At 43.1% G+C, this 18,402-nt stretch overlaps 1 protein-coding gene across 3 annotated transcripts in view; it reads right to left on the bottom strand.

Moving 5' to 3' along the window:
- Positions 1-18,402, bottom strand: part of HIBCH (3-hydroxyisobutyryl-CoA hydrolase) — a 144,637-nt gene that overhangs the window by 4,127 nt on the left and 122,108 nt on the right. For 2 of the 3 annotated variants that reach the window (XM_034954672.3, XM_057301458.2), the window contains 2 exons: positions 4,168-4,287; positions 88-121 (listed from right to left, as the gene is read on the bottom strand). In XM_034954672.3, the coding sequence (XP_034810563.2) occupies positions 88-121; positions 4,168-4,287 (154 nt within the window). The remainder of the gene's footprint in view (positions 1-87; positions 122-4,167; positions 4,288-18,402) is intronic. The other variant, XM_008950606.5, reaches the window with a different exon arrangement.

An 18,402-nucleotide genomic window follows, 5' to 3' on the forward strand; every position in this document is an offset into this window, starting at 1 on the left:
GATGCATAATCTGTATCTTCTTTAATTAAAAGCATATGCTCACAAATCCCATTTCCCCAAAATGGTAAGTTCCCATTTGCCACTTACCAGCTCTAACGCCTTCATGAAAGTCATGACCTCTCTGAAAGAAAATTGAGATTAAATGGGGATAATTTCTGGGTGTCCTTATTCTGGGTTATTTTCTCTCTCCTCTATTCACTTCAGCCTTCCACTCCCATGGCCACAACCTGAACCATGACATTCAGAGACTGAACCACCTCTGATAGCCCACTCTCTGATCACCACCTCCTAAATCTTATTTGCTCAAGTATCTCCACTGCTACAAATCATTGATCTTACTGAGGTCCACAGATCCTATGACTTTCTCCCCATCTGTGCTGGCTTCACTTTGCTCTTCATCCAGCCCAATTTCACCAGTCCTTTAATATGGTCACTTTCCTGTCAAAATGTCATCATCTCCCTCAAACCTTTTTTCCTTTTTTACAATCCTAGCAAAATCCTGGCACCAACTAAACCCTACCACGTACCCCTGCCTGCACTTCAGCAGCTAAGTCTTGCTGCAGAAAATCATACAACTGTGACTGGTTTCATTTAAAATTCATGATCAAAAATCTCAAACAGGCACAGAAAACTGCCAAACAATCCAAGATCTCTTCCCAACTCCCCAAGATAATGATTTTAAGTGTTTTCTGCCTTCTCAACCTCTACCCGTAGAGCACACTCTTATTATAGTCTCAGCCAATTACTTAACCTCTGACTTCTTTAAAAATACGAGAAGCTCTTAGATATGAAGTCTTGTCTTCTCACCACTAAAATACCTGCAGGCAACTGCGGCCATCTGCACCTGCCTTCTCTTTCAATGCCGTGGAGGAAAGGACCATCCCTTTTTCAAAGACCAGTCCTCCCTTGCATTCCAATTCACATCCCCTCTTGCCTTCTCAAGGATGGACTTTGCTTGATGTGGTCATTCACTTTTATTTTCCTAGAATCATCAATGTAGGCAATATAGCTGAGTTCAAATGTCTAGGTTCACATCCTGATAGCTACATATATAACTATGTGACCTCGGACTAGTAATTTCTCCAACCCTAGTTTCTTTACATGAAAAGGTAATTTATATATCCATCCTAGGATTATTTTAATCCACATCCAAGCACAGTGTCCGACACTAAGTGTTCGACACTAAGTGTTCAGTAAATATTAACTACCATTACTATCATCAACATCATCTTTTTTCTCTATTGGATCATTTTTAAACATGTTCTAGTACCTTCCATCTTATAAAATAAAAAAGGAACTTCATTTGATTCCACAGTCCCAGCTTCTATCCTATTTCACTTTCAAGAGTATTCATCTACACATATTCTCTCCACTTCTTCACATCCCATTTTTCCTCTCCAACTTACTACACTCTAACTTCTGCCCCCACTCCTCTAAAATGGCTTGCCAAAACCACCCATGACATCGGCATCACCAAGGTCAAATGACACTTCTAACCTCATCTACACTTTGACAGCGTTCAACACTGTCCATTACACCCTCCTCCCCGAAACATTCCTCACTTTCTTTTGTGACACTACACTCTCCTGGTCCTCCTACCTCTCCATCCTTTTTTTCCTTCCTACTGCTCTTTCTCTACCACACCTCAAAATGTTAGAGTTCCTTAGGGCTCAGGTCTGGACTCTCATTTTCTTTATAATATGATCTTACCTATTCAGTGCTCAACATAGCAGCCTGAGTGATCAATTCTTTAAAGTATAAGATCATGGCATTCCTCTCCTCATAATCATCTAGTGGCTTCCCATTTTACTCAGCAAAAGTCCTTAGAGAGACCTTCAAGGCTCTGTATGCTCTGCACAGCCTTTCTCTACACTGTTTCCTCTGACCTCATCTCTCACTCACCACAACCTCTGCCCCCCATCCGCTTCCACATGGCCTCTTTGTGGTCCCTAGCACAGGCAGTCATGCTCCTGCCTCACAGCTTTGTTCTTGCAGTTCCCACTGCCTGGGATGCTCTTCCTCTAGATAATGGCATGGGCTCACTTCCTTACTTCTTTCAGGAATTCACTCAAAGAACATCTCAGTGAGGCCTTCTCTGGTCATCCCATCTACAATTCATCCCCGTTACTCTATATCACATATCCTGCTTCCTTTTTCTTGTTAATATTTATAATCATACAATATATATTTTATGTATTAATCTTGTTTACAGTCTATTTCCCCATTATAAAGTAAGTTCCATGAGGGCAGGTGTTATCCTACTCCCTACTCCCCAAGATAATGATTTAAACTGTTTTCTGCCTTTTCAACCTCAACCCCTGGAGCACACCTATGTACCTGGAACCTATGTACCTGGGTACCTCTAACAGTGTCTACGACATAGTAAGCACTCTTGTTTAGTAAATAACGAATCCCCAAGGTTTTCTTAATTGCTGTTGGTGTCTTTCAGATTTAAATCTCCAACTCATTCCTCTAATCTCTAACTCCTAAATGCATTCCTTCCCTCACATCCAGCAAGTCCTATCAATTCTATCTCCTACATGTGTCTCAAATCCATTTACTTCTCTCAATTGCCACCATGCTTGTCTCAAAACTACTATTTCACACCTGGATCACTGCAGGAAATCTATATCTGGTCTCTAAACCGTTCTTGAACCTCTCCAACCCTATCTCCACACAGCAGCAACAATTTCCTTCTTAAAGCAAATTGAACCGAATGAAATGAAAAATCAAATCACCTCCTGCTTAAGCCCAAGAGTCTTCTCAACATACTCCTTTCTCATCCTTTAGGTCACAAATGAAGTGACATCACAAAGATGTCTTCCCTGATCTACTTAAGGAGGTTTCCCATTGCCCCCCAACTCCCTCCTGTCCCTGAATAATCTCTTCTATCACCAACCCTGTATGTTTTCCTTTAGAGTACTTATCACAATTTATAATTATTTTACTTATTTTGTTTACTTGTTCTTTGTAGTCTCAGTAGACTAAACCCATGAAAATAAAGGACTGTGTCTTCTTATTCAACAATATAAGGCTAACACTGAGCACAGTGCCTGGGACATAGCTAACATATTTGCTGAGAGAATGAAGGCAAGAATCAATCAATCTAGGCAGTGCACTAAAAATGTAATGAAAAACATGGAATGTGTGAGGTATACAGGAGAGTGGTCAAGAGTGCAGGCACTGGAGTAAGACTGCCTGGTTTCATATGCCATATCTCTGTCACTTAATAGCTGCACAACCTTAGGCAAGTTACACCACTATATAACAATTTCTTCATCTGTAAAATGGAGTCAATAACAGTACCTATCCTTCTAGAGATACCATAAGATTTAATGGAGCAAATGCATATAAAGTGCCTAGCGTAGTACCTGCACATAATAAACAATAGACGTCAGCTGCCATTTACATCCCTCAAGGAGTGACTTTAAGACATGGCTAACAGAGTTATTTCTAACTAGATGAACTACATTGAACATCTTAATAACTATTACATTAAAGTCATTAGGAATGTCTCCTTTCTGGCTATTAAGCCAAATAGTCCCTTTAGTCCATATATTAGTCTAAATAATAAGATGCTTCTTAAGGGTCCTCTGAACATAAAGGATGATTCTGACTTTAAAGAGTTTGTCATCTGGAAGAATAAATAAATATAAATATGAGATGTTTCATGAAATCAATATTCCATGTGATTATTGTCCACTTTATGTTTACAATGGTACTTTAATAATGCTCATTATTTTAAACATGTAACAGACTAATAACTTCCATTTGTGCATTTACTATATATATATATCTGCTTATAAATAATCCTCTTCATTTTACCAATGAGGGAATTCACATTTACAGAGTTTATATGCCTTGCCCAAGGTCACAGAGACCATCGCTGAAAGACATTAATTTCTATTTTGAATTCCTCTAAGATGAGGTTAGAGAGCTTCTTACACTGACATGCAAATGTAATTGCTATTTTATAAAGGCTTAATAACAATCTGGGTAGCAATACTTCCACACATCTAAAACTAACTGGCCTGTTGTGTTTTTGTAGAGTAAATTTACAGGTGGTTTTAATTCTCTTGTTTGCACTTAGTGTATTTTACAAGTTCTACAATAAACGTATGTTACTTTTAGAACTAAAAAATGACATTTTTTTTTTTTAATTCTTACCATACAAGCTTGACTTAGCCGATACTCCATAGTTAGTACTTCTTGCAAGGTCTTTGAAGACCCCTCCATGAGTTGCCTTAGTGTGATCTTTAGAGATGTTGGAGACATTTTATTAATTACCTTTTGGGGGAAAAAATTTACTACTGTTAGTCCAATAGTTCCTTTATTGTCTATAATAAATGGGCAGAGTGTCTATGTAAATAATATTAAAATATGCCAAAATCTCATAAAAGATTATACCCTAGCTTAATCCTGCCAAAGCACCAAACAAAAGTTTTCTAATCTGCTACAAAAACAAAACATCATTCCACAAGTGGAATAAATTCTGTAGCTGTGACTAATAAAATAAATCCATATTTGTAGTTTGCTTAGCATAAATTATGCCAACTGGCTAAGCAAACAGCAATTACACTTAAATAAAATCAATACACACCTTACAAACCAATCATATTCGTGGAGTATAGAAAATAACGCATACAGTGGTCCATTTCCGGGACAAAGTGTCTTGAATCGGCATAGGTCAGCAAACTACAGAAGAAACAGGATACTAGGCCCCTGCTTGGATAGCCAATGCCTGCTTGTCAGCCTCCCGCTTCGTCCCCTTTTCCCCCACTTAGCTGCCCTCACTCGAACCAAAGAAGTTTAGCCTAGATACTAGCCTGCAAAATAGCTCACTTTGTCTGTTCTTATCATCCTGCCCAGCTACTTAGGTCATAAGTGAAATACTTCAAGAGCCCCTGAACTAACTAGGATTGCAATGCATTGTGGGCTGCAACAAAATGCAGCAAGACAACCCTAAAAAAAAACACCTAAAGCTGCTACCTAACACTCAACAGGTGACGTCCCGGATGACTGTGACCCTATAGGACTCAGCCTATAAGGAACCGGGGGAGGGACCTGTGCACCAGGAGGTTAAGTTGCTTGTTAAAACTGTGCCGGGTGTGCCTGCACACCAGACACCCAATCTTGCAAGACCGTCATTAAAAGTCTCGCTTTCGCTACTGTCCGGGTCTCTGAGTCCATTCTGTGGGTTTAGACGGGTGAATTGTTTCTCACAACCTGGTGGCCCATACGGCTATCTCTGTGCCTGTATGGAGTTAAGACTCCAGCCGAGAAGGGAGACACACCCCACTTGATTTATGTGGCCTGCTCTGGACATCTTGGTTCCCCGCAGAAGCCATAGACAAACCCAAGACTTGTTCAGGAGACAGCGGAGGTGACACAAGGAGAAAAGCAGGCACCGTGGCAACCAGCCAACCTCCTGCATGATCCAAGGTAGGAAAGTTGGATTATCAGTACTGCCTTGGTATTGGGGCATTTTCAGAGAACCCGGAGTGTGCAAGAAACCTCCAGTAAGGGGGGCTGAGTACACAGCAAAAACCTGACACAGAGACTAAGTGAAAATGGGAAACAGGAATTCTAGGCCTACAGAACAAAGGAAAGAGCGAACTAAAAAGACCCCCTCTGACATTCTCCCAGATAGTCCCTTGGGGAGAATGTTGCAGGTTTGAATGGATAATCCCCAAACCAGGAACAAGGAAAAGCAAAAGATGATGGAGTATTGCTGTTTTATCAGGCCCAAAAAGCCCATTTGTCAGCCTTCGGTCTTTTGGCCTAAGTTTGGCTCAGATGAGGACTGGGTGTGCCAAGCTTTAATTCTCTACGTGAATGATAAAACCCATACTCACAGAGGATGTGGGTTATGTTCTTTGTTGGATTAGTGATTTAACCCCATGTTCCCCCTTAAAGAGGAAGAGCACAGTAAAGAGCCCTTACCCAGTGAAAAGCCCTGGGATCCCCAACACGCTTGCCCCTCCCCCAAACATCTCACAAGGTAGAGGACAGGGAGATCGGGGGCAAGAGGAAGGTCGAAGAAAGAGGAATCTGGGGATCATGAAGGAGCTAAACCCAGTGCTCCCTTAAATCCTTATCCAAACTTGAGGAAAGAATTAGAACAATGTAAGAAGGACATTGAAAATTTCCCTATTTCTTCTGAACAGTAGACGTCTAATAAGTACTCTCTTAGAGAAGTCCCTATGGGACAGGGAGGAGTTGGGTTTGTGAATGCGCCTCTAACAAGTACTGAGGTTAGGAATTTTAAAAAGGAAATGAGGCCATTCTTGGAAGATCCCCTCGGTTTAGGAGAGCAAACCTCAGCTTAGCAGAGATCCCCTCGGTTTAGCAGCTAGATCAATTTTTAGGACCCAATTTTTATACTTAGGCTGAGATGATGTCAATCATGAATATTGTGTTTACTGGGGAAGAGAGGGGAATAATTATAAGGGCAGCCATAACCATTTGGGAAAGACAGCGTCCTCCCAGGCAAGAAGTCCTGCCAACTGAGCAGAAATTCCTAAATGCAGATCCTGGATGTGATAACAATAAAGAGATCGGGCCCAAATGCAGGACCTAAGGGAACTAATAGTTAAAGGGATTAAAAAGTCCACTCCTAGGACATAAAATGTCTCAAAAGCATTTGAGATTCAACAACAAAAAAAGAGGAGACTCCCTCTGTGTTGCTGCAGAGGCTCAGTGATCAAATGAGAAAATATTCAGGATTAAATCCAGAGGACCCAGTAGGGCAAGGCCTTTAATTTTAAAGGTTAATTTTCTGACTAAAAGCTGGCCAGATATTACTAAGAAACTGCAAAAGGTTAATGGATGGAATGAAAAACCAATTAAGGAATTACTAAGGGAAGCTCAGAAGGTTTCTGTAAGAAGAAAGGGGGAAACATCGATGAAAAGAAAGGAAATCAGAAAGATAAAGGGGAGGAAACAGCAAACGTAGAGGGCCAGAGAAAGAGTTAAGCTGCTGACCCTGAAGGCAAGGGAAAGCCTGGTGCACAGCTGTGTGTGTGGGAGCCACTGGACTAAGCAGCCAAGACAGGGAAGGCAGTGTAAGACACCGTGCAGGTGCGCTAGGCAGTGTAAGACACCGTGCAGGTGCGCTAGGCAGTGTAAGACACCGTGCAGGTGCGCTAGGCAGTGTAAGACACCGTGCAGGTGCGCTAGGCAGTGTAAGACACCGTGCAGGTGCGCTAGGCAGTGTAAGACACCGTGCAGGTGCGCTAGGCAGTGTAAGACACCGTGCAGGTGCGCTAGGCAGTGTAAGACACCGTGCAGGTGCGCTAGGCAGTGTAAGACACCGTGCAGGTGCGCTAGGCAGTGTAAGACACCGTGCAGGTGCGCTAGGCAGTGTAAGACACCGTGCAGGTGCGCTAGGCAGTGTAAGACACCGTGCAGGTGTGCTAGGCAGTGTAAGACACCGTGCAGGTGTGCTAGGCAGTGTAAGACACCGTGCAGGTGTGCTAGGCAGTGTAAGACACCGTGCAGGTGTGCTAGGCAGTGTAAGACACCGTGCAGGTGTGCTAGGCAGTGTAAGACACCGTGCAGGTGTGCTAGGCAGTGTAAGACACTGTGCAGGTGTGCTGGTGCCCAGAGAAAAAGAGTCGGAACTGTCTGTCAGACGCGGGGGAGCCAGGGCACAGTTAAGGCTCAGCTCATGCCCAGAGAGAGAAAGAGGAAGAAACTGAGTGTGAAGGAAAAAGGAAACAGGGGATGACAGAAAGAGAAACAAAAGAAGAAAATGAGCAAGAGAGAGACTGGAAAAGACAAAGATCAAAGAGACACAGAAGGTGAGACTGGGGAGAAAAATAATGTAAAAGGAAGAAAGAGTACAAAAGGAAGTGAGAGGATGTGGAGAGATTGGCAGGGCTGGGGGAAGGTTCTAGAGGCTCAAGCAACAAGGAGGTGCAAGAAAAGGGTGCAGTGTGGCCACTGAGGCGGGACAGAGCCTGGGAAACGGGCGATGCAAATGAGAAAGGGATGTGGAGGACAGTTTAGGATCAGGAGCAGTGGGTTGCCTATGGATGGCTGTCAGAAGGCGGCAGAAAGGATTCAGATTATGGAAGGGTAAATGGATGAAATGACCACTAAGGTTTTGTTGTTGTTTTACTGAGAGGCTGTAAGTCCACCAAGGGCAGCTGTCAGTAAGGCTGCAGAAGGTCTGGGGGGCTATATAAGTTAGATCAGAGGGTTGTAAACTCAAATGACTACAGGGCCAGTAAATGATGAGAAGGAGGGCTGCAGGGCTGTGTGGGGACTGTGGCTAACTGAAGAGGGCACACCCTGTTAAAGGGGCCACAGCTGCTCAGCTGTGATGCCAAATTGTCTGCTTTGTTAGAGGCCAGAATTCTTTTTATCTAAAATGGGATTTTTAAATGCTGGTTATCAGTTCAAAAAACTTAAAAACCCAATAGAGGCAAAAGAGGATGCCAGTTTGCAATCCCTGAAGTAGAGAGAGCTCGTGCTGGGGAGAAGTCTGCCAAGACGCTTTGAGGTGGGATGTTTAAAAGTTCTGTTTCCCAGAGCTTGGCTGGGCTGGGGGAGGATCCCTGCAGCTGAGGAGGAGGAAAAGCCACTAAGTCCCCTCCCAGAGAGGGACAAACCAGAGACCCTTTGCAGTTGCTGGGTCACCAGCAGGGGTGGTGTGGAATACAAACAGTACAGCTCTCCGCCTGCCAGGGAGAGGAATGGTGTCTTCAAAGCAAACAATGAGGAAGTGAGGGTGGAGCCAGGGATGCTTTTGCTAATCAAAGTGCCCCTCAGGAAAGGTGCCACAGGCTGTTAGCTCTTCAAACCAGCAGCTCTTGGCCCAGTGCCAGACCCAGCAGGGCCCGACCAAAGGCACCCTGGGAAGCCAGCTGGTCAGTCCCTTGCCTCCCCAAGTTCCTCCTGGGGTCAGTGGACCCTGGGGAAGTGCCTCACCTAACTCCAGCCTGTAATCCCAGCACTTTCTGAGACTGAGGCAGGTGGATCACCTGAGGTCAAGAGTTCAAGACCAGCCTGGCCAACATGGTGAAACCCTGTCTCCACTAAAACTACAAAAATCAGCTGGGTGTGGTGACACATGCCTGTAATCCCAGCTACTTGGGAGGCTGAGGCAGGAGAATAGCTTGAACCCAGGAGATGGAGGTTGCAGTGAGTTGAGATCACACAGTGCACTCCAGCCTGGGCGACAGAGTGAGATTCTGTCTTAAAACAAAAAAACAGACTACTGGAAAAAGACCTCCTGGGTTAAGGCCATATTTAAGCAGGACTACTAACCTTTCTACTATGAAAATCAAAGACCAACTTTTTAAACATTATATACTGGGCATATCCTCTACCCTGTCATCCCTTAGGTTAAAAAAACTTCTAACTTGAACCCTGCCTCTTGAGTTCACAGTTCACCACTTCCAGGCTGGCAACTCGGTGCTAATTAAAACCTGGAAAGAAGACATGCTCCACCCAAGCTGGGAAAGTCCGTATCAAGTGCTCCTAATCACTAAAACAGCCATATAAACAGCTGAACTGGGGTGAGCACATTACACTCGGGACAAGAGACTGGTAAAAGAACCCCTGAAAGAAAGGGAAAAGAGTGAATAGGGAGTGTATAAATCACCTAAGAAACCCTTAAAGCTAACTCTAAGGAAAACCTAAAGGAAGCTATGAGCAGGCTCCGTCATTGGGGGTGGATACAGTTAGGATTAATCCTAACACAAGGGGTGAAAGGAAACCCTATTGGATAGGGCCCAGTACTAGGGGTGGAAAGTAGGAAATATCTAATCAAACTAATAGTCAACATAACTAAAACCTCCACCCCCACCCCCCAAACTATAAAATTTAATGCCTGCCAAGTCTTACCTTGCGGGAATTTACGGAACCAAAGGCAGTTGTCACAAGCAAACAAATATCTATGTCCTAAAACAGACCGTTATTGGGCCCTCTCAAAAAAATCTCTGTGCTAGCTGGAATCAGGTCTGGTGGACCACACAATATCAAGGCCAGCTGAGTCATTCTTCTGAAAACCAACCGTTAAAAAATAAAATATAAGGGCCCCATGCTACCTAACTGTAAAAATTTAAAATGTAATCCTATATTAATTACCATAAACAACCCAGCTACTCTAGACCAGGAACCCTGGAGGTATACATTAGGAATAATTATCTCAGGAAGGGATTCCGTGGGACAGTTAGCTCTTAGGCAAATCACCAATTCCACCCCAAGCCCACCCAGAATTACTAGAACTCCTGGTCTTACTACTTCCTTTAGCCCACCAGACAATGACCCTCAAGACACTAACTTTAAGGCAAACTAAAAATTAAAAATATGGGGATGTAACTGCCTGGGTTGAATGGGTCAAATTTTCAGTACTAGCTCTTAATAGAAGCAACAGTTACGCATGCTCTGCTGGGTGGCCTCAAGCACTGGTAGCTGCGTTTCCCCTAAAATGGGATACCAATCCCAGAGGAATGCATTGCATGTTGGCTCTATACCAGGACAGGGATGCATGGGGAAATGAGACTTGCAAAAGTTTATTATTGCTCTTTCCCACCTTGCAAAGGTCAAATCCTAGAGCGATCCCTTCTTTCTCCATAGGGAATATAAACCACTCCTCTTGCCTCTCTAGACAGGGGACAGAATTCAGTAAGCCCGTGGGAAAACTCTCAACTTGTACCCACATCCTAAACGTTACTGGTAAGTCAAACAAAGGCAACTACTCAGCTCTTCATATACCCCAGGCTAATGTCTGGTGGTATTATGGGAAAGGGAACCTCCGTAACCTGTTACCGTCCAACTGGACTGGGACTTGTGCCTTAGTTCACTTGGCCATTCCATTCACCTTGGCATTCCAGAAGATCTCCAAGAATCCACATGGCCACTGAAGTTGGAGAAATCTAACAAATTCTTTTAATTCTAACATTTATATTAACTCAATAGAAGTCCCTAAAGGAGGACCTAATAAATTTAAGAACTAAAGGACACAAAAATAAATGCAGAAATGGAACAAACAGTAGTAGAAAGAAAAAAAGGAGAGAATTGAAGGAAATAACGTATACCATGGTTCATTTCCAAAACAAAGTGCCCTGAATCGGCTTAGGTCAGCAAACCACAGAAAAAACAGGATATACTAGGCCCCTGTTTGGATAGCTGATGCCACTTGTTGGCCTCCCACTTCCTCCACCACTTAGTTTCTCTCACCTGAACCAAATAATTTGAGTCTAAAAATAAAAGTTTATTAGTCTGCAAAACAGCTCACTTTGTTTGTTCTTATCGGCCTGCCCAGCAACTTAGGTCATAAGTCAAATACTTGAAGAGCCCCTGAGCTAACTAGGATTCCAGTGCATTGTGGGCTGCAACAAAATGCAGCAAGACAACCCTAAAAACACACCTAAAGCCCTGCCTAACAATCAATAGGTGATGGGACCTACAATACTCAGCCTATAGGGAACCGGGGGAGGGTCCTGCACACTAAGGGATAAATTGCTTGTTAAAACCATGCTGGGTGTGCCTGCATGCCAGACACTCAATCTTGCAAGACTGTCATTAAAAGTCTCGCTTTTGCTATTGTCCAGGTCTGAGTCCATTCTGTGGGTTTGGATGGACAGAGGACATTTTATTTTACAATGTAAAGAAGATGAAGGAGTAGAAATACAGTAGCTCTTTCCTACTCTGTGACTCCAGAGAAGTGTCTTAACTATAGTCTTCACCTAAAAATAAATCTACTCACCTTGGAAAGAGAGAAGACAATTCAAGATTACGTACAGCACTTGTTTACAGCATTTAAGTATTTAATAAAATAAGAATTACAGATCTGACTTGTTGGCTACAATGCTATGCCACTCCTTTTGAAATTAAAGGTGCTATCACTAGTTCCAAGATGTATCTATGATCGTGACTTCAACAGCTGCTGCAAGAGGTCATTACATGCTATGTACATCTGATGCCTGTGCTTTCCTTTATAATCACAACAGATACTTTTCAAGTTTATTGTTGAATAACTATTTCAAAGGTTTAGACTTTACCTGAGTTCAAGAATTCCCTACTTCAAGATTCTGTGTTCTCTGTAGCATCCTTAATTCTGGCAACCAGATTCAAGGAACAGAGTAAATGGATAGGACAGTATCTTACACAGCAGTTGCCAGAGCTTTGAACAGATGACTACGGTACAGGAAAAGTTCAAGGAAAATCAGTATCCTACCTACAGTCACGGTGCTGCTGAAGAGAAAAGATGAGAAGGAAAGAAAAATGATTAAGGGCACTGATAAAACTGGTTCTTCATGGGAACTCATTCTTTGCCCTAGGTGCTTTATGAATATTCTCCCATTTAATGCCCCCGATTACAGTGTACTCCACTGGCCTTTCTGGTTACAGGGCATCCAAGGCAGTCTGCATACTGTGCTAACAGGCCCCACCCTTTCCGTAGGCAAGCAGAAGACACTGAGTCCATTTTGCTGACAAAATCACTAGTTTTCTTTAGCAGGGAACAGTACCATCTATTACCTTAGGTGAAAACCTGGAAGAACTTCATTGACAATGCTAAAAGGTGTGTATAAGGGAGTGACATGACCACTTTCTGGCTTCATATGCAAGGTCAATGAAGCTCCAATTCCCTAATAGTGCTGCCAGGTGCAAGCACACAATTGTTCCTCAGCACTACCATTATGGTTTACTGCTTATGCTTTCCATTTCTTGGTTTGGCACTTTCTATGTAACCTGGATTTCTCAAAACACAGAAATCTATCTTTTGCTATATTTCCTCAGTTGGTTATCAATTAATTTTATAAGAAAGGCCGCACAGGACCCGTTTATCTGTGCTTGTTTCATACACACACAAACACACACAAATAGGAAGAAAACTTTATTTAAAAAGCTCTGTTGGTTCAGAGATTTCATAAAATTCTAATTAAGAATCCTTACAGTTTCTAACAACTCTTAGTATGCTGGCAATCTAGCACAGAGTCTTCGGGTTTGAACTCTACCGTCAGAGAGTGCTGGGTTAGAATCCTAGGCTTCACCACCTTCTAGATGACTGACCATAGTATCCTCATTTGTAAAACAGGCATAATAATACTGCCAACCTCGTAAAAATGATATGGCAGTGCATGATAGTGCACTGAAACCAGGCAAAACAGGTACAAGAAGAAATATTTATTAAACACATTTCCCTTAGCTTTCATGAGGATACTTTAACATGTTTAATCACAATCTGGGAAAGGGCATGGCAGCATACAAATTTTACAGATGAGGAAACCTGGCTCTGATACTGATAGGGACAGGAGGCACAGAAATTCCGGGAAGAGGGTGGGTCCCCCAGTAAGGGCCCCACCCTCAAGCGTGAAACCACGGCCCAAAGTGAGAACACACATTCCTGTTTTCCTGCTCGAATGTTGCCTTTTCCAGAATCACCCTTGGCCTGCCCCACCCCCCATCCAGTGCCCATAAAAACTTCACCCAGCAGAGAGAGGAGAAGTAGCAAGACAACGGAGACTACGGTTGGACATAGGAGAGAGGCAGCTTGACTTCAGAGGGATGGCTTGACAGCATTGCTTTGGAGAGGAATCTGGCCAGGGATGGCCAGACTCCAGGGGAAGATTGTCTTCCCACTCCATTCCCTTTTCAGCTCCCCTTCCTTGAGAGCCACTTTCATCAACAATAAAATCTCCTGCATTTAACATCTCCAATATGTTCATGAGACCTCATTCCCCCTGGATGTCGGACAAGAACTCACTCAGGTGAAGGTGCAAAAGTCTGGCACACTGACCCTCCACGGAGCTGCTAACACGTAAGCCATCAGCAGATGGCAAAGCTAAAAAAGCACTGACTGTAACACTCTTTCTGGGCTTCAGGGGTCATAGGCACCCCCTAGACGCTGCTGCTGGGCTGCACAGAGTTTTGCTCCCGTCAGTGCCCAAAAGCCCTCAACCCAGCTTCTGCACTCACTCACTTGTGTTCCCCACCTCCTGTGAGGGGTGGAAAGTAGCAGGACCAAGCAAATGGAGTCTGTCCCTGCTGGCACAGAAATGGCCAGCTAGTCCTAGCACCTGTGCACTACAGTTACCGCTGATGAAGGTGTCAGGGAAAATTTCCTGCTTCCATATGAATTTGTCTAAGGTTCAAGAATGTCAAAGGCTGAAGAAGTCAAAAAGGAGGAAAAAAAAAAAAACCCCAAGAAGAGAACATTGCATCAGGTAATAATTAGAAGTGAATATCTCAAAAAAGACATTTATGCAGCCAACAAGCATATGAAAAAATGCTCATCATCACTGGTCATTAGAGAAATACAAATCAAAACCATAATGAGATACCATTTCATGCCAGTCAGAATGGCAATCATTAAAAAGTCAGGAAAAAACAGATCCTGGAGAGGATGTGGAAAAATAGGAACGCTTTTACACTGTTGGTGGGACTGTAAACTAGTTCAACCATTGTGGAAGACAGTGTGGTGATTCTTCAAGGATCTAGAACTAGAAATACCATTTGACCCAGCAATCCCATTACTGGGTATATACCCAAAGGATTATAAATCATTCTACGAGAAAGACACATGCACACGTATGTTTATTGCAGCACTATGCAAAATAGCAAAGACTTGGAACCAATCCAAATGTCCATCAATGACAGACTGGATTAAGAAAATGTGGCACATATACACCATGGAATACTATGCAGCCATAAAAAGGATAAGTTCATGTCTTTTGCAAGGACATGGATGAAGCTGGAAACCATCATTCTCAGCAAACTATCACAAGATCAGAAAACCAAACACCACATGTTCTCACTCATAAGTGGGAGCTGAACAATAAGAACACATGGACACAGGGAGGGGAACATCACACACTGAGACCTGTTGGGAGTTGGGGGTTAGGGGAGGGATAACATTAGGAGAAATACCTAATGTACGTGACAGGTTGATGGGTGCAGCAAACCACCTGGGCACATGTATACCTACGTAATAAAACTGCACATTCCGCACATGTAACCCAGAACTTAAAGTATAATAAAAAAATAAATAAGAGACAGGGTCTTGCTATGTTGCCCAGGCTGGCCTCAAACTCCAGGGCTCAAGGGATCCTCCCACCTCAGCCTCCTGAGTATATGGTACTACATGCATGCCACCATGCCCTATTAAGTAACTCCTTTTTTTTCACCACTATTTCCTTAGCTCCAAGAACAATGCCTGATAAGTGGTAGTCACTCAAATATTGCTGAGTCAGGATGGTAGGCGTGAAGAAAAACAGAGTCAAGGAAAGGCTTTTTGATTTGTTTACAAAAGCTTTCTGAAAATAATGGTAGAAGAAAATGTGCCAATAACCCAAGAAAGCAAAATTGAAGAAACTGAAAGAGAGAGAAAATTAATATAATTAGTTCTTAGAGGAGGCAGGAAAGGATAGAATGAGAGCATGGAAAGGGCTATTGCCCTTGGCAAGGAAGTGGGGAACATGTTAGAGAAAATCAAAGAAGGGAAGATAAAGAAAGCTAAAGGAGCTCATGTAATATACCTTCAATTGTTAAAAAGAGAACACAGAAGATGGCCGAATAGGAACAGCTCCAGTCTACAGCTCCCAGAGTGAGCAATGTGGAAGACAGGTGATTTCTGTATTTCCAACTGAGGTACCACGTTCATCTCACTGGGGCTTGTCAGACAGTGGGTGCAGTCCACAGAATATGAGCCAAAGCAGGGCGGGGGATCGCCTCACCCGAGAAGCAAAAGGGGTCGGGGAATTCCCTTTCCTGGCCAAGGGAAACCGTGACAGACGGTACCTGGAAAATCAGGACACTCCCACCCTAACACTGCACTTTTCCAACAGTCAGCAAACGGCACACCAGGAGATTATATCCTGCACATGGCTCAGAGGGTCCCATGCCCACGGAGCCTCACTCACTGCTAGCACAGCAGTCTGAGATCGAACTACAAGGAGGCAGCGAGGCTGGGGAAGGGGCGTCAGCCATTGCTGATGCTTGAGTACGTAAACAAAGCAGCAGGGAAGCTCGAACTGGGTGGAGCCCACTGCAGATCAAGGACACCTGCCTGCCTCTGTAGACTCCACCTCTGGGGTCAGGGCTTAGCAAATTGGATAAAGAGTCAAGACTCATCAGTGTGCTGTATTCAGGAGACCCATCTCATGTGCAGAGACACACATAGGCTCAAAATAAAGGGATGGAGGAAGATCTACCAAGCAAATGGAAAACAAAAAAAAGCAGGGGCTGCAATCCTAGTCTCTGATAAAACAGACTTTAAACCAACAAAGATCAAAAGAGACAAACAAGGCCATTACATAATGGTAAAGGGATCAATTCAACAAGAAGAGCTAACTATCCTAAATATATATGCACCCAATACAGGAGCACCCAGATTAATAAAGCAAGTCCTTACAGACCTGCAAAGAGACTCAGACTCCCACACAATAATAATGGGAGACTTCAACACCACACTGTCAACATTAGGCAGATCAACGAGACAGAAAGATAACAAGGATATCAAGGAATTGAACTCAGCTCTGCACCAAGTGGACCTAACAGACATCTACAGAACTCTCTACCCCAAATCAACAGAATATACATTCTTCTCAGCACCACATCACAGTTATTCTAAAAGTGACCACAAAGTTGCACTCCTCAGCAAATGTAAAAGAACAGAAATTGTAACAGTCTCTCAGACCACAGTGCAATCAAACTAGAACTCAGGATTAAGAAACTCACTCAAAATCGCTCAACTACTTGGAAACAGAACAACCTGCTCCTGAATGACTACTAGGTACATAACAAAATGAAGGCAGAAATAAAGATGTTCTTTGAAACCAGTGCGAACAAAGACACAACATACCAGAATCTCTGGGACACATTTAAAGCAGTGTGTAGAGGGAAATTTATAGAACTAAATGCCCACAAGAGAAAGAAGGAAAGATCTAAAATTGACACCCTAACATCACAATTAGAAGAACTAGAGAAGCAAGAACAAACACATTCAAAAGCTAGCAGAAGGCAAGAAATAACTAAGATCAGAGCAGAACTTAAGGAGATAGAGACACAAAAAACCCTTCAAAAAATCAATGAATCCAGGACCTGGTTTTTTGAAAAGATCAACAAAATTGATAGACAGCTAGCAAGACTAATAAAGAAGAAAAGATTAAAGAATCAAATAGACGCAATAAAAAATGATAAAGGGGATATCACCACCGATCCCACAGAAATACAAACTACCATCAGAGAATACTATAAACACCTCTACACAAATAATCTAGAAAATCTAGAAGAAATGGATAAATTCCTGGACACATATACCCTCCCAAGACTAAACCAGGAAGAAGTTAAGTCCTTGAATAGACCAATAACAGGCTCTGAAATTGAGGCAATAATTAATAGCCCACCAACCGAAAAAACTCCAGGACCAGACAGATTCATAGCCGAATTCTACCAGAGGTACAAAGAGGAGCTGGTACCATTCTTTCTGAAACGATTCCAATCAACAGAAAAAGAGGGAATCCTCCCTAACTCATTTTATGAGGCCAGCATCATCCTGATACCAAAGCCTGGTAGAGACACCACAAAAAAAGGGAATTTTAGACCAATATCCCTGATGAACATTTATGCAAAAATCCTCAATAAAATACTGGCAAACTGAATCCAGCAGCACATCAAAAAGCTTATCCACCATGATCAAGTTGGCTTCATCCCTGGGATGCAAGGCTGGTTCAACATACACGAATCAATAAACGTAAAAGACCCAAGGACAAAAACCACATGATTATCTAAATAGATGCAGAAAAGGGCTTCAACAAAATTCAATAGCCCTCCATGCTAAAAACTCTCAATAAACTAGGTATTGATGCGACGTATCTCAAAATAATCAGAGCTATTTATGACAAACCCACAGCCATTATCATACTGAATGGGCAAAAACTGGAAGCATTCCCTTATGTAAACTGGCACAAGACAGGGATGCCCTCTCTCACCACTCCTATTCAACATAGTGTTGGAAGTTCTGGCCAGAGCAATCAGCAGGAGAAAGAAATAAAGGATATTCAATTAGAAAAAGAGGAAGTCAGGCCACGTGCGGTGGCTCATGCCTGTAATCCCAGCACTTTGGGAGGTCGAGGCGGGCAGATCACCTGAGGTCGGGAGTTCGAGACCAGCCTGACCAACATGGAGAAACACCATCTCTACTAAAAATACAAAATTAGCCGGGCATGGTGGCACATGCCTATAATCCCAGCTACTAGGGAGGCTGAGGCAGAAGAATCGCTTGAACCTGGGAGGTGAAGGTTGCGGTGAGCCGAGATCGTGCCACCGCACTCCAGCCTGGGCAACAAGAGTGAAACTCCGTCTCAAAAAAAAAAAAAAAAGAGGAAGTCAAATTGTCCCTGTTTGCAGATGACATGATTGTATATTTAGAAAACCCCATCATCTCAG

The sequence above is a fragment of the Pan paniscus genome, chromosome 13 (genome assembly GCF_029289425.2).
Source record: "Pan paniscus chromosome 13, NHGRI_mPanPan1-v2.0_pri, whole genome shotgun sequence".
Lineage (NCBI taxonomy): Eukaryota > Metazoa > Chordata > Mammalia > Primates > Hominidae > Pan > Pan paniscus.